Source organism: Lithobates pipiens, unplaced genomic scaffold, assembly GCF_037356315.1.
Source record: "Lithobates pipiens isolate NorthernLeopardFrog02 unplaced genomic scaffold, aLitPip1_a1.2 Scaffold_18, whole genome shotgun sequence".
Lineage (NCBI taxonomy): Eukaryota > Metazoa > Chordata > Amphibia > Anura > Ranidae > Lithobates > Lithobates pipiens.
In genome coordinates, this window is record NW_027507758.1 from 623,900,780 (window position 1) to 623,917,546 (window position 16,767).

General features: G+C 47.5%; 1 protein-coding gene across 2 annotated transcripts; it reads left to right on the forward strand.

Annotated features, from left to right (window-relative positions):
- The first annotated feature begins 2,122 nt into the window (after positions 1 to 2,122).
- Positions 2,123 to 8,999, forward strand: LOC143989454 (uncharacterized). Of its 2 annotated transcripts, none has more exons than XM_077489582.1 (9): positions 2,123 to 2,186; positions 2,280 to 3,076; positions 4,422 to 4,532; positions 4,657 to 4,791; positions 4,878 to 5,001; positions 5,118 to 5,215; positions 5,295 to 5,507; positions 6,271 to 6,415; positions 7,108 to 8,999. In XM_077489582.1, the coding sequence occupies exons 2-9, from the start codon at positions 2,990 to 2,992 to the stop codon at positions 8,013 to 8,015; spliced, it is 1,821 nt and encodes a 606-aa protein (XP_077345708.1). In that variant the 5' UTR covers positions 2,123 to 2,186; positions 2,280 to 2,989; the 3' UTR covers positions 8,016 to 8,999. The 2 variants fall into 2 exon arrangements, with proteins under 2 accessions (XP_077345708.1, XP_077345709.1); XM_077489583.1 differs by having other exon boundaries at positions 7,111 to 8,999.
- The last annotated feature ends 7,768 nt before the right edge of the window (positions 9,000 to 16,767 follow it).

Sequence of the window (16,767 nt, forward strand, 5' to 3'; positions counted from 1 at the left end):
GAGTCTCTCAGTTTAAGGTAGAGGGTTAGGAATAAGTTCAGGGACTTTGGACTGCAAAAATGGAAAGTCTCTTATAGGAAAAATCCAGAGAATAAAAACCGCTTCACAGCTGGATTTTACAACCCCAGATAGACCTCTTCTCACTAGGCCTAGCAGCTGGTAGGGTGTTAAATAAAGTCTCTGCCAAAGACTTGAGCGTAGAATACTTGAGAAACTGAGGGACATAAACACATTTAAAGAGCTATAATACGGTACCAGTATCCGGCGATACCGTATGAGTGTAGATCCATGAAGTGTCCTTCAATTGAGCCTCCAGGCTCTTTCAGGGAAGCCAGCCCTATGCACAGCCTTCTCCTGAAGAGTCCTCCCCTGGGGTTTCTCCAGTTGCTGGGCCTCTCCCTTAGATGAGACGGCACCGGACCACCTTTGAATCAATAGGCCCCCGAGATCCATTCAGGCCTGTCCCTGCAGTTGCATTGCCTTTGGCTAGCCAGCCCCGAGACTTGGAAATGCATGGTTCCGCACCCCAGTCCAGAGGGCCAAGGGGCTGGTCAGGAGGACCAGAACCAAACAGACAGAAAATAATCTCCGGAACGCTCAACCCCGTGATCTCGGTACCTTAAATACCCCCTCCCAGATTGCACAGCAGGAGAACACTCCCACTGGGCTGGTTCCGACAGAAACGTGGCATTCAATACACCCAGCTAGACTGCGTTCTTACTCTTGCCAGTGGCAACAGCGACACCTGCGGTCAAGGAGAACCCAGTGCAACCCAGCTGGACTGGTACTGAAATCATAAATTTAGCAAATTAGCCCCAAAACCAAACTGCGTTCTCAGGAAGTTTAACTTTGAAAAACATATAGCGTATGCTCGTCAGGAGCCAGCGCTACAGATATATGTAGTGTTATTAATTTCTTCTTATATTAAGCTTGCATTATTTTTATACTGGTGTGCATCTGTATACGTATGGTTATTGATATATGCTGGCTGCAGAAGTTCCTCCAAATTACTTTGCCTAGAATATTGATTAATTTCCCAGGAAGGGAACCCCCTCTGTTTACAAAGGTCCTGTCCTGGTCGAAGGCCCTGCTAACCTCATTATCAATCCCAGGTTATTGTTCTCTTATTTATCTACAGCAGGGATATGCAATTAGCGGACCTCCAGCTGTTGCAAACTACAACTCCCATCATGCCTCTGCATGTCATGCTTGTGGCTGTCAGAGTCTTGTTATGCCTCATGGGACTTGTTGTTCTGCAACAGCTGGAGGTCCGCTAATTGCATATCCCTGATCTACAGGTTTCGTGCAATATCCTGTTTGGAGAGGGATATTTCTCCTAACCCCCCCCCCCCCCAAAAGTAGGGTGACCAGACATCCCCGGTTTCCGGGGACAGTCCCCGGATTGAGGACACTGTCCCTGGACCAAGTCTGTCCCCAGTTTTGTCCCCGGATTGGATTTGAATAGGGGCTGGGGCAATTTCAAAGACAGTCAGTGCAGAATAAAGAAAAAAGAAATCTGAATTACAACCCCCCCGCTCTGCTGCTCCTACTAGCTTAGGGGAGTGTATTTTTTTACATTATCTGTGCCCTTTTCTGATGATTATGTGCTGGTCGGAGCGGAGGGAATATTTCTTCAGTTTCGGGTGCATGCTCATCCATCTCTGCTCGCATGTTCTCTTGCCTTGGCTCAAGTCCCAGCCAGCCGCCTACCTGCTTATCTCCTTGCCTTCCCTGGCGGAGTGATTTTCCTCTACTCCCCACCCAGTAGTAGCCAGGACCCAGAGAGTAAGACTTGACAGGCTGTGAGGCAGGCTGTGAGGCAAGCGGCAGCGGCGATAGGCAGAGAGTGCTGATTGCCGCCATTACTAGTAAAAAATAAAATAAAAAAATGTCCCGGATTTCATTTTAAAAATCTGGTCACCTTACCCAAAAGAGGACTACACAGTACATACACACACAGCACAAGGCCCTGTTCATACTATGAGACGTTTCTCAGGGCTGCAGTTTCTCCAAACTCCACATGGTGGTGATCTCACTTTTACCCAGACAGGAAGTCTCTATGGAAGACAGGAAGTGATGCCAGGTACAGACAGGAAGTGATGTCGGGTATAAATAGGAAGTTGCAGGTGAGAGGTGAGTTGGGTGGAAGTAGAGAGAAGACATTGCTGGAAGTGGCAGTAGAGGAGGTAATAAGATCTTATTTTCTATTTACACCCAGTAACCCCCCCATCATGTCCGTCCTCTTCCTCCATAGTCACTGTGATGTCTTTTATCTCCAGCAGATGATGATACACACATATATAGTGTGGAGACCTAAATTAACCCTTCAGGGGCAGAACATTCCCCCGCTTACGGGGCCGGAACATTCTCTTTATTTTGGAGATGTGTCACCTTTCACACCAATCACCTTCTCACCATTGAGTCAGAACATCCTTCTGGACTGGAACCCCAAACCACGTGACATCAGCATCTTAAGTACCCTCTCCCAGAAAGCACAGCAAGAGTGACACTCCCACTGGGCGGGCTTCGAGAGAAAGTAACCTTAAAGCACCCAACCAGACTGTGGTTCCATGCCACTGCCAGAAGACACAGTGCCCCTTGTGGCCAGGCTGGACACCCTATAGTCCAATCAGACTGATGTTGAGGTCAAAATCTGGAATAATTATACCCAAACCAAACTGCAGTTCAGGTGTAACATTAAATTTCAAAAACATAGTGCGTGCTCTTCAGGAGCCGATGCTACATATATAATATGAGGTCAAACCTTTTGGAGTTTCAGTTTGTATGCAATCAGGCAGACCCTTGCACTACATGGTTTTGGTAAATCTAAAGACAAAAATCAGCAGAAAATCTGATAGTGTCTATGGGGCTGTACTGTACACAGCACAAGACATTTCTCGGGGCTGCAATTCCTCTGAGCTCCACAAGGTGGTGATCTCACTTATAGTCAGGAAGACGGAAAGTCTCTATTGAACACACACAGGAAGTGATGTTACCTACAGACAGGAAGTTCCGGGTGAGAGGTGAGTCGGGAGGAAGTAGAGAGGAGACATTGCTGGAAGTGGCAGTAGAGGAGGTAATAAGATCTTATTTTCTATTTACACCCAGTAACCACCCCGTCATGTCCGTCCTCTTCCTCCATAGTCACTGTGATGTCATTTATCTCCAGCAGATGATGATACACACATATATAGTGTGGAGACCTAAATTAACCCTTCAGGGGCAGAACATTCCCCCGCTTACGGGGCCGGAACATTCTCTTTATTTTGGAGATGTGTCACCTTTCACACCAATCACCTATCACCTATCACCTCATCAGTCTATACTAATGAAATATATGCCTTTTATTAATGGCAGGAGATTGGAATATGTATATATTTCTTTTATAACAGCACTGACAATAAATAGACAAGACAATGACCATTTTTACAATACATAGCCTACAAAGGGCAATTATTACACTACACAAGGGCCCCTGATAGGGTAGTGGGGTTGAAGGGTTAGTATGGCTGAAGAACGCAGAGCCCTTGATAAGGTTGTAGGCAGCAGGTCTCTGAAGGAAGATTAAGCTGTAGGGCTCAAGGGGACTCTAAAGCCTGGTACACTTTTTAACAGTTTATTTTCTTGTAACCCAGTGGACTGAACAAATACTCCCCCAAAAAACGGAAGAGCTTGAGAGGAGCCATTGTACTAACTATCCGATGTTAGTACAACGATCTCCCACGCTGAGCTATTGTGTTCCAGTCTCAGCTGGTTTCTATTAAACCCGCCGATACTGCCCGATATTCGGCCTGTGTGTATGGCCTTATGGTAGGGAGGGGGGTCTTGGTCTATGATGGTCCCCCCACCTGCATTTACATTTCAGACTTCTATACCGAACTCCTGCTACGAACGGAAGTCAACTTTCACCTTCTTATCATCTCACAGGTCAAATACTGTAAACTGTTCCAGGCTACCAAGTGGAATGAAGAAGGGCAGTCCTTCACCCCTTGGTGGGCACTCATATTTGCAGGAGGTGCTGTGCATCAGGGGAAGGATGTCCTATAGCGTTCAATGACACCTTCTTTGTCAATACTGGAATTCAGAATCCCAAGAACGTGCTGCCACTCTGTATAATGTCCTGGATACTACAGTAATCTTTACAACCAAGAAAACAAACCCTCCCCATTGTCCTTCTCCCACCCACTGTGGCCTGGCATTGGAGGGAAGCAAACTGCTCTCTTCTCCACCAGCAGCATCCTCCTGCTATCCAATCCCTTCTCTTACTGCAGACATCACTCCTGTCAGTCAGCAGGCAGTAGTCCTTAAATGTACAACAACCCTCCTATTACCCCCCTCACATCCACATCCTATTATTGCGTGACCAATACCATCCAAATAATTCTTACTTTCATTTCCCAAACGTATCTGCCTACACGAAGACCCGTATAGATCAAATGACTGCACCAATGAGGATGGAGGAGGACTGGAGTCGCATGACTGAGAAGATACTGAACCTCACCCTGGAGATCATCTACCTGCTGACCGGAGAGGTGAGGAGGATTCTGGGAGGTCACATGACATCACTCTTATCTCTATTAATAAAACACAGACCTGACCGGAGAGGTGAGGAGGATTCTGGGATTCTAACATATTTCTATTGGTTCCTCAATATAGAGATTTCCTCTTGTGAAGTCAGGTGATCATATGACCATCACAGTGACTCCATGTGACTCCCTAAAACCCGAGAGACACAACATGGAGAAGATTCTAGAAGTCACCAAGAAGATGATGGAGCTGCTGACAGGAGAGGTGAGCGGTGCCGGGAATTCTGGGACATTATCCAGTAACAGACAAGGGATGTGTCTGGATGGTGACTGTATCATTGTGTGTGTCAGGTTCCTATAAGGTGTCAGGATGTCACTGTCTATTTCTCCATGGAGGAGTGGGAGTATTTAGAAGGACACAAGGATCTCTACAAGGACGTCATGATGGACAATCAGCCGCCCCTCACATCACCGGGTAAGAGGAGACTTTATTGTAAAGGAGAGAGCAGTACGGAGGCTCCACCTAGATCCCCCATCATCTGATAAACACATAGAAACAATGTATTCAGTCAGTGTGTGTGTTTCCTACAGATGGATCCAGTATTGGGAAACCACCAGAGAGATGTTCCCGTCCTCTGTATTCCCGGGATTCCACACAGGAAGGTCACACCATCCCTCACCATCATCAGGTAGATGAGGAACAGTCACTGAGCATTATGATTTATACACATCATGTTTGTTACAATTAATTCTTTATTATATATTCAGAGTGAAAGCCTTGGGATTGTTGTTAAAAAAGAGTTTAAAGAGGAGGATGAGGAGTATGGTGTGATGAAGGAGCTTTTTGAAGGACACAAGGATCTCTATAAGGACATCATGATGGAACCACCTTATAACAGAAAGCCATCAGAGAGATGTCTCCATCCTCTGTATTCCCCGGATTCCACACAGGAAGATCATAATTATGCAAAACATGATCAGGTAGATGATGAACAATTATTGGTAGGTCTGATTTATATACAGCATGTTTGTTACAATTAATGTTTTATATATTTAGAGTGGAATCCTTGGGGATTATAATATTGTTGTTAAAGGAGAAGTCCAGCCAAAGCTCGTTTGGATCCTATGGATCACAGGAGAGCAGGTCATTTTGAACCCCTATGACCGTTTTCAGCAGAGAACAGGCTGAAGTCCGCTCTCTGCTGATGTCACAGAAGTCAGTCCAGGTATCACGACAATGAAGCATGGATCCCCCAGGTTCCTGGACTGACACCCGGCTCAGCCTCTCAGCGAGCTGCTGTGAGCTTGAGTTGGCTGCCCCTGCTCCTACCCCCTCCACAGCTCAGCACTCCAGTGAGCAAGGAGGGAGCAGGGCAGAGAGCTGTGACTGACAGTCAGGAGCTCTTTGCTCGGGTAACTCTGAAAATCGAGCGATGCTGCATCCACCATGATAAGTATAATTCCTAAAAAAAAAAAACCTTACTTCTCTTTTAAATAAGAGTATAAAGACCATGATGAGGAATGATGGAGGAGATTTAAGAGCACAAGGATATGTTGGAGCCACCTTATACCAGGAACTCACCAGAGATATGTCCTTGCCCTATGTATTCCCAGAATTCAACAAAGGAAGATCGCATCTGTCATTGTTATAAGGCTCTTGGAGACGATGTGTGGAATTTTTTTAGGTAATGTCACAATATTAAAGTTTATATTTTACAGATCTTTTTGTCGTCTCTGGGTTTAGGGTAAAGATCTAACGGATTTAAAAATTGAGGTTAAAACGGAAGAAGAAAAGACGTATGTGAGAGATGATGATCAGCAGTCTATGGAGGAGGATGGAATAACGGGGACATTTATAGAGGAGGACACTCCTACAGAGATCAGTAAAGGTGGGTCATCAACGTTAAATACATTCCTTGATACAGACTAATGTAAGGATTGTATATATTATATGTATCGGTAAATAAAAATAATATTTATTAACTCATTATTTTGCAACCATGTACTTCATATAAAGTACCACCCCCCCCCCCTTTTTTTCCCTTTTGTTCATATTGACAGGGATGGAGGCATATGACTAGGACATTGCCTCATATAAAGTCCCACATTTTTAATTTTTATATAAATAATGTGGGAGGAGTCAATAACCCAATGATGGTGGTCTTAAGGAGCAGTCCAGTCTTCATCTTGGTTGTTCTCCCCCCATCCTCACTCTCTGACCTCTGGTGGGGCTCAGCCCCGCTGTTATTCATGACTAAATCATGGACTAAATAAGGAAGTGCAGGACTTCTTGTGTTGGGAAGATGGCAATGAGTGATAGAGGGGGAGGGGACACTCGTCCTATAATCCCCTCATCACTGTCACTCCTATAAAAGACAGTTCTCGTTGTTTCCTCACTCTCTGACTAAGGTCCATGAATAAAGAAATGATCTGGTAGGAGATCAGAGGACCCATTTACTAGTTACCTTGAGGGGGGAATTGTAAGATCCTCAGAGACAAAACTGCCTGATGTGGGCGGAGTCCTGGTTTAGGGGAACCAATCAGCTCATGTCTAGTAATAATCTTTTTATTTCTGTTTCAGTAGATGGACGGGAGATGAGGAAAACCTCAGAGGATTGTCTCACTTTGTCTCCAGACTATAAAGTAGAAGATGAGGACATCACACAGTATAGTCCAGGAGAAAACCCGACTACCTCAAATGTCCATCCGGCACCACACAGTGTAGATGGACCATCGTATTCCTCTTATCCTGAGGAACCTCAGACTGTGAGGGACGGGGCCGTCCTTCCAACAGAGAAGAGCTTTTCCTGTACGGAGTGCGGGAAGTGTTTCCTTATTAAATTCAATCTTAATGTGCATAAAAGTTCTCGTACAGAGAGGGTGTATTCCTGTCCTAAATGTGAGAAATGTTTTTCAAAAAAGTCCAGTTTTTACACACATCTGAGATTCCACACAAGTGAAAAGCTTTATTCCTGTACTGAGTGCGGGAAATGCTTTGTAGCGAAATCAGCTCTTGTCGCACATCAGAGATCTCACACAGGTGAGAAGCCGTATTCCTGTCCTGAGTGTGGGAAATGTTTTTCGCACAAGTCCCATGTTAACAAACATCAGAGATTGCACACAGGGGAGAAGCCTTATTCCTGTCCTGAGTGCGGGAAATGTTTTTCAGACAAGTCCCATGTTAACAAACATCAGAGATTGCACACGGGGGAGAAGCCTTATTCCTGTCCAGAGTGTGGGAAATGTTTTTCACAGAAGTCCCATCTTCACACACATCAGAGATTGCACACTGGGGAGAAACCATATTCCTGTACTGAGTGCGGGAAATGTTTTTCCTTGAAAGGCAATCTTGATGCACATTACAGGTTGCATACGAAGGAGAAGCCGTATTCCTGTCCTGAGTGCGGGAAATGTTTTTCAAATAAGTCCCATCTTTACAGACATCAGAAATTGCACACAGGGAAGAAGTCACTTTCCTGTTCTGATTGAGGCCGGATTCGCACTGGTACGACACGACATGACCACTGGTCGTTGGTTGTCGAGGTCTGCGGACAGGGGGCTTATCAGAATCTGGAAGCCCTCTTTAACAAGGGGGGCCCCCAGATCTTGGACCCCACCCTATGTGACTGAGTATGGGGTACATTGTACCCCTACCCATTCACCTAAAATAAATAAACAATGTTAAATAACACACAGCACACATTTTTAAAGTAATTTATTAAGACAGCTCGGTCTATTTCTTTCCGATCTCTTCTCCCACCTTCGGCTCTTCTGCCTCCTCTGCTGACGTCTTCTGCCCTCTCCGGGCGGTGACGTCATAAGGGGGTGGGGTCACCGGATGACATCACCCGGTGACCCCTGCCCCATGCCAATATAAGTACGAAGCACACTGCGCACCCACCATTAGAGTGGGAGAGAGCGTTGAATCAACATTGGAAGAAGAACAGGGAGAATACAGCGGAGAAGACCACCGGCAAAAGAGCGACAAGATAGTGGAGAAGGTGCAGACTGAGGGAGAAGAACCGGAGAGGGCTAAAAGACATCGCGCGAGAAGACCCAGAGAGGGGAGAAGACGCCAGCGCTGGAGGCAGAAGAGCCGAAGAGGGTAGAAGAGATCTGAAGAGATGACCGAGCTGTCTTAATAAATTATTTTAAAAATATGTGTACTGTGTGTTATTTGACTTTTTTTTTTTTTAGGTGAATGGGTAGGGGTACAATGTATCCCATACTCATTCACATAGTGTGGTGGGGCCGGTATTTGGAGGCCCCCTTGATAAAGGGGTCTTCCAGACTCTGATAAGCCCGCCTCGTGCAGACCCACAACCAATGGCCAGGGTTGTCATACAGCAGGGATCCCACACAACCCTTGAGGTGTATTAGTGCCTTGAGTGCAGGAAATGTCTTCTATATGAATTTTGCTGGACATTGCATAGTTGGTGAGGTTGAATAAAGACACCAGTCCATCTAGTTCAACCTGTGGTGTGTATGTGTGAGTTTGTCAATAGTAATTTCTACTGTATATCCCCACATGTTGCGTTTGTTAAGGTGCCCATCTAATACTGTAGTATTTTTTAAACTGACAACGCTCCTTGCTGATACCACTGTTTGTGGAGGGGAATTCCACATCCTTACTGCTCTGACAGTAAAGAACCCACTTTGCCACAAGAGAAGCCCTCTCGTCAAATCAGCCTCAGACCAGGTACGTCTTTAGTGGCGCAAGTTGCTGGGGGTGGGGAGCCCTTCTGGGAGACCTGCAGGCACTGGGTCCTTGGGACTGTGAGAAAACATGAATTAGACCGAGACAGAAGTGCAGTTAAAATTGCACTTATTTAATAATAATAGTAAAAGGTAAACAGAGCAACGTAGTCAAATCCTAGTCAGAATTCGGTAACCCGAATAGATAGTCAGACAAACTAGGACATCAGGGAGCCAGAGATCAATGTACTTCAGGACAGGCCAGGAAATCAGGAAACTGGAGAATCAGCGTAGTGGAACAGCAAGCAGGATCACAATCCAGATGGGTTGTCAGCCAAGCAAGTCTTCAACGGGTACACAGGAGAGAGTCTCTGGGTGTGTTGACCAAGGCGAAGGCAGAGAGGATCTGGACTGATTTGAAAATAAGAATGAAAATTCAAAAGAATGAAAATTCGAAAACCTGAAAATCAAAAAATAATAACTAACTAATAATCAATATTAAATTATAGGTATTGGAATTTCCTTTCAAATTTGGCTGTTAGTGAACGTAACAAGTACGAATTTATCCGAAGTTCCGAATTATCTGAAATAACGAATGCCGTATCTAAACGAATGGAACGTAACAATCTAATAATAATAAATAACAACAATAATAATAAAACCTTTTTATTATTATTATTATTTATTATTCATTTGTTCCATTCCATTTGTTTAGATGCGGCATTCGTTATTTTGGATAATTCATAACTTCAGATAAATTGTTTTTGACTTTCCCTCCTGATTGGTTGAGACACAGCAATGGTGCCATTGGCTCCCACTGCTGTCAATCAAAGTGAGCTAATCAGGAGAAAGAGGGGGCGGGGTCAAAATGGGGCTCTGTATCTGAACGTACACACGGAGCTGCAGCTCTGCTCGGGTGCCCCCCATAGCAGGCTGTTGCTGTGGGGGCTCTCGACAGGAGGAAGGGGCCAGGAGCACCAAAGAGGGACCCGAGAAGAGGAGGATCCAGGCTGCTCTGTGCAAAATTATTTCACAAAGCAGGTACTTTACAAGACTTTGCAATCACTTTAAACTCCTTTTCACTACCAGCGTATCCATCACCTTCACCATGTCACCCACTCCTTAACTGATTGGGTGCTTAAGCACGCGATACAAGTATAGTAGTTATTAACAATGGCAATATAGCCTCCTTAGGATAGCTTCTCTGCTTGTTAGACCTTTGTACTGCATACTCTCTAACTTCTCTTATCCCCTTAATAAGCCCTGTTCATACATGCATCCCTTTAATGACGTCAGACCAGGCAAGTTAGATAACAACAGTAATAACTAACAACAGTAAGAAGAAGCTCTTTACTAAAGTAGAGAACTGCAAACAGAGCCCTTAAGTCCAATAGAGTCCTTTGAGAGGCAAGAGTCCATAATTTGCAGCATAAGTTTATACTAGGGATGAGCTCAGTGTTCGAGTCAAATGCATGTTCGACTCGAACACTGTCCGTTCGGCGAATTCAGAACTTTGTGGACAGTTCGCACCATATTCGTGTGGTGCGAACGGCCCACAATGCACTACGCCATCGCAGTGCATTGCTGGCTCATGATTGGCCAAGCATACACTGTGACCCAGCATGCTTGGCCAATAACAGCGCCAGCAGCGAGGAGAGCCATAATTGGCCACAGGCAGGATGCCTGTGGCCAATTATAGGTCAGGGGGTTAAGTACACGCCCCACACTATATAAGTTCGTCAGAGCGGCGGCCTTGTGTAGTGTGCTGCGGCGGTCAGGGATAGGCAGGGACAGTGGCTTGAAAACCTAGCACTGTTGCAGTGGGTGTTGTGTGCCCCCAGCACAGTATACAACTGAAGATATTCCTTATTGCTGGTGTTCTGTAATACAGGCATCTGCAGCAGTTAAAATGGGTGTTGTGTGCCTCCAGCACAGTATACACCTAAAGATACCCTTTATTACTGGTGTTCTGTAATACAGGCATCTGCAGCAGTTAAAGTGGGAGTTGTGTGCCTCCAGCACAGTATACACCTGAAGATACCCTTTATTGCTGGTGTTCTGTCATACAGGCATCTGCAGCAGTTTAAGTGGTTGTTGTGTGCTTCCAGCACAGTATACACCTGAAGATACCCCTTATTGCTGGTGTTCTGTAATACATGCATCTGCAGCAGTTAAAGTGGGTGTTGTGTGCCTCCAGCACAGTATACACCTGAAGCTACCCCTTATTGCTGGTGTTGTTCTGTTTCTGTAACACAGGCAGGCAGCTGCAGTAATTACAGTCGGTGTACTGTGTCATCTGCTCAGTGTACACCTAAAGCTACCCAATTGCTGGTTTTCCCATCTCCCTGCAAGACATTACTATGTCTGGAAGGCCAATAAGGAGAGGCAGACAGTCACGAGCCAATAAAAGAGGGCAAGCAGGCTCTGTGTCTAGAGACAACAGTGCTGGTCGTGGATGTGTTGCATCGTCATCAGCACGTGGCCATGGCACACGCTTGTCCTTATTTTCGGCAGCTGGACGTGTTGAGCCGCATCATGCCAAAGACTTGGTAGAGTGGATGACCAAGCCCTCCTCATCCTCTCTCACCCAGGCTCAGGGTACTAGCAAAGCAGCTGCCAACGCGTCCTCTTCCCTCGTCTCTGTCATCAGTCACTCCTTCCCTAGACCCACCATGTCCTCCTGAGGAGTCCCCCAAACTGTTTGACCACAGTGTTGGGTACATGCTCCAGGAGGATGCCCAGCGTTTTGAAGGCTCTGATGATGATACCCACCTAGAGGAAGGCAGTAGCATGAGCGCAGCGAGAGAGGATGCTCAAGAAGGACAGCAATCTGGCAGTCATGTTCCATCAGCTGCAGCATACTGCCAGGTTTGCTCCAGTGATGAAGAGGGAGGGAATGATGAGGTCACTGACTCCATGTGGGTGCCTGAGAGGAGGAGGCACATCTCCAACGAGGCAGGATGCCCTCTAGGGGCCAGCTTAGGGGCAGCACACTGACTGAATTACACCGCAGAGCTCCGCCTGTGCAGGGCGCTGCCTGCGCGTTATTCCAAATGTTCTTTGGTGTGGGCCTTTTTTGAGACGAGTGCATCAGATCACACCGCTGCTATCTGCAACATATGTCTCAAGCGTGGCCAAAACATCAGCCGCTTGGGCACCACATGCTTGACCAGACATATGTTGATCTGCCATGCAGCTCGTTGTCAAGCATACCTTAAAGACCCACACCAAAGAACAAAGCGGACCTCTCCTTGCTCCTCATCAGCTGGGATCTCCAACCCCACTAGACCTTCAGTCCTCTCTGAAACCTGCACTGAGAGGAAGGAAGGTGTAGAATTAGGGGTGTCACAGCCAAGTACTTGCGGGCACTCTGCTAGCAGTACACCGACGTCCGATTGTACCAGGCAAATTTCCCTGCCCCAGCTGCTGGACTGTCAAAAGAAGCTCACTCCCAGCCATCCACATGACCAGCGGTTGAATGCTAGCTTGGCTAAATTGCTAGCACTTCAGCTGCTGCCTTTTCAGTTGGTAGACTCGGCCCCCTTCCTTGAGTTTGTGCAATGTGTGGTTCCTCAGTGGTAGGTCCACAAATGCCACTTTTTCTCATGGAAGGTGATTCCAGCTCTCTACCGGCATGTGGAAGGCAACGTCCATGCCTCGCTGGACAGGGCGGTCAGCGGTAAGGTGCATATTACCGCTGACTCATGGTCCAGCAGGCATGGACAGGGACGTTACCTATCTTTCACGGCCCATTGGGTCACTCTTCTGGCAGCTGGTAAGGATGCAGGACAAGGTGCAGTAGTGTTGGAGGTTGTTCCACCACCACACCTCCAAAATGCTACTACTGGTTGTGACACACCTCTCTCCTCCACCCCCTCGTCTTCTTCTTCCTCCATGGCCTCTTCCAGTGCTGTGTCTTCAGAACCAGCAGTGCTTCGTAGGCATTCAAGGGGCTACGCAAGTATGCAGGCAAAAAGATGCCATGCCGTGCTTGCGCTGGTTTGTTTGGGGGACAGGGGCCACACTGGGACAGATATTTTATCAGCTCTGCAGGGGCAGGCCAAGAGGTGGTTGACGCCATGCCAGCTTAAGCCAGGAATGGTGGTTTGCGACAATGGCACCAACCTCCTCTCCGCCCTCCGACAGGAACAACTGACCCATGTGCCTTGTGTGGCTCCACGTCCTTAACCTGGTGGTGCAGTGGTTCTTGGACAGGTACCTGAGCTTACAGAATGTCCTTGTCAGAGAATCACCAGACTTCAACGTCGGCACTTCCCCGTGCGCCTGCGGAGAAGAGCTGCACAACGACGCATGCATATGCGTCGTATGACACAATGTCGTACACGCATGTGCAAGCCTATGCACACGGCTATGGGCCTTACCTGATTGGCCTGACAGTCCTATAAAAGGCATCAATGTGCTCTGTGTCTTTGCTGGTTTGTCTCCTCAGCTCACCTGTGTTCCTGTTTCCTGTTCCTGTTGACCACTTCCTGTTGTGACCCGGCTTGTTTGAAGACCACTCTGCTTCTCTCCTGATCTGACCCCTGGCTTGTTTCAACGGACTTTCTGCACTTAGCCTTGCCGGCTCATGGACTGATACCTGTGCTTGACCCTCGGCCTGCCTCTGGAATATCCTTTATCTCACGGACTGATACCTGTGCTTGACCCTCGGCCTGTTTCTGGAATATCCCTTGTCTCACGCACTGATACCTGTGCTTGACCCTCGGCCTGCTTCTGGAATATCCTTTGTCTCACGGACTGTACCTGTGTTTGACCCTCGGCCTTCACTCCAGGTATTGGAACCCCTGGCAGGCGTTTACCTCTACCAGTTCCAAGATCTTCTGCACGGGCATCTCTTCCTTCAGTGGACCTGCTGCATTCCAGTCACCTGCTGGCAACCCGTGCCTCTCTGTGCCCTGTACCCGCTGTTCCATCCTCAGGGGTACTGTGCACCCAGCTGCAAGGGAAGCCGCTCTCAGCACTTTGGCTTTGGTGAGTACCTGACAGTACAAACCAGCCATGTCAGAAGCCGACAGGGCTGGCTCACCTTTAGAGGCTCTCTGCCAGCAGGTTGCAGCCCTCACCCAGGCCGTACAGCGACTCCAAGATGGCTACTTCCAGATTGAGGTTCGCCTTCAGCACTTGGCAGTCGCTCCCAGTCTACCAGATTCTTCATCCAGCAGACCTTCTGCTTCGCAAGCCCAAGGCGATGCTACACCTGCGGTAGCCATGACCCTTCCGGAACCCAGGGTCCCTACTCCTGAGCGTTTTTCGGGCAGCCGGAAGAAGTTTAGGTCATTTAAAAACACATGCCTCCTGTATTTGGCTTTGCAGCCCAGGACCTTCCATTCTGAGTCGGTAAAGGTGGGTTTCATCATTTCCCTGCTATCCGATGAGCCACAGTCCTGAGCCCATAACCTCCTAGAACAGAAGAGCCCCCTTCTTGATTCAGTAGAGACTTTTTTTGAAGCTATGTCACAACTATATGACGATCCCCAGCGCACCGCTACGGCTGAAGCCATCCTGCATTCCCTTACCCAGGGAAAAAGACCAGTAGAGGACTACATTGTGGAATTTCGGAAATGGTCTGGGGACACTAACTGGAATGAGGCTGCCCTTAAGTATCAGTTCCGTCTGGGCCTGTCTGAGACCTTAAAAGATGAACTAGCCCGAGTAGACACTCCTACATCCCTGGAAGATCTGGTCCAGTTGGCTACCAAACTTGATCGACGTCTACGGGAGCGTCGCTCCGAACGCCTCCAGTCACCTAGACCCATCTGGATGCTACCCCGGGTACCCCCGGTACCCGCACCTGTTCCAGCTCCCACCTCCTCTACTGATGGCGAACCCATGCAGCTGGGCTTGGTCCGGGCTCCACTCACCCCTGACGAGAGACTCCGTCGGCGTCAAGCCAACCTTTGTCTATATTGTGGTGAAGCGGGCCATTTCCTACGCAGCTGCCCTGTGAGACCCAGTAAGTGCCAACCTCGTGTTGCTGTGAAGTCCCAGATTGCGGTTTCCACCGGTCTCACCTTGTCCTCCCGGTTTCATTACAGGTGGCGGAAGAGGAGGTTCGGCTGGGAGCCATCATTGACTCCGGGGCCTGCAGTTGCTTTATGGACATAACCCTAGCTCGGAGCCTGCACGTTCCCCTCTGCTCTAAAAAACAACACCTTCAGATTCATCTGGCCGATGGCTCCCTACCCTGCTCCGGTCCTGTGACCCAGGAAACAGTACCAATCTTGACATCCACAGACTCTGGTCACTGCGAATTTCTTCGCTTTGACGTTATCCACTCTCCTATGTTCCCAATCATTCTGGGTTTCCCTTGGTTACAAGCCCACGACCCACAGATCAACTGGAACAAGAAAGAAGTACTCTTTTCATCTGCCTACTGTTCACAGCACTGTCACCTGCCGACCTCCCACAAGTCCACCTCCTGCCTAACCATACAGACCATACCTGATAACCTGCAACATGTCCCTTCAGCCTATCATAATTTTTTGGACATCTTTGACAAGAAGAAGGCTGATACTCTGCCACCCCATCGGCCCTATGATTGCCCGATAGACTTGCTACCCGGTTCCGAAATTCCATTTGGTCGGATCTTTCCATTATCAGAGACTGAACTAGAAGCCCTACGCTCTTACATAGATGAAAACCTGGAAAAGGGATTCATCCGACCATCCTCTTCTCCAGCTGGTGCAGGCATCTTTTTTGTCGAAAAAAAAGACGGTTCTCTCAGGCCTTGCGTGGACTACAGGGAACTTAATAAAATTACCATTAAGAACAGGTACCCGCTTCCACTCATCCCTGAACTTTTTCAACGCCTAAGAACTGCCAAGATATTTACTAAACTAGATCTTCGGGGAGCATATAACTTAGTCCGAATCCGTGATGGGGATGAGTGGAAGACGGCTTTCAGGTCAAGATTCGGGCATTTTGAATATCTAGTGATGCCCTTCGGGCTCTGCAATGCCCCGGCCACATTCCAGCATCTGGTCAATGATATTTTCCGTGAGTATCTAGACAACTTCGTGATAGTATATCTTGACGATATTTTGATTTTTTCCAATTCCTTAGAACTGCACCGTACTCACGTCAGGAAGGTCCTCCTTGTCCTCAGAGAACATGGGCTCTACCTAAAGAGAGAAAAGTGTGAATTTGAGAGAGACACCATCCAGTTCCTTGGATTTATCATCTCCACAGGAGGAATCTCAATGGATCCAAAGAAGATCAAAGCCATTCAAGAATGGCCGGCACCTTCAGACAAAAGGTCTGTACAGCGATTCGTTGGCTTTTCCAATTTCTATCGCAGGTTCATCCAGGGCTTCTCCACGATTATTTCCCCCATCACCCAACTAACCCGCCAGCAGGTCAAATTTCGATGGTCTCCACAAGCACAGGAAGCCTTCGATGAATTAAAAAGACTCTTTATATCAGCTCCTATCCTCCTACATCCAGATCCAAGCCTTCCCTATGTGTTGGAGGTGGACGCCTCTGAATTCGCATTAGGTGCTATCCTCTCCCAAAGAAGTGGGCCGAA

What these genes read in the sequence shown, in the direction of transcription:
- LOC143989454 (XM_077489582.1), top strand. Translation starts at nt 2,990, where the DNA reads ATGTTACCTACAGACAGGAAGTTCCGGGTGAGAGGTGAGTCGGGAGGA. An exon ending in TCTACCTGCTGACCGGAGAG is followed by an intron (nt 4,533 to 4,656) that starts GTGAGGAGGATT and finishes TCCTCAATATAG; the next exon opens with AGATTTCCTCTTGTGAAGTC. An exon ending in CCATCCCTCACCATCATCAG is followed by an intron (nt 5,216 to 5,294) that starts GTAGATGAGGAA and finishes TTATATATTCAG; the next exon opens with AGTGAAAGCCTTGGGATTGT.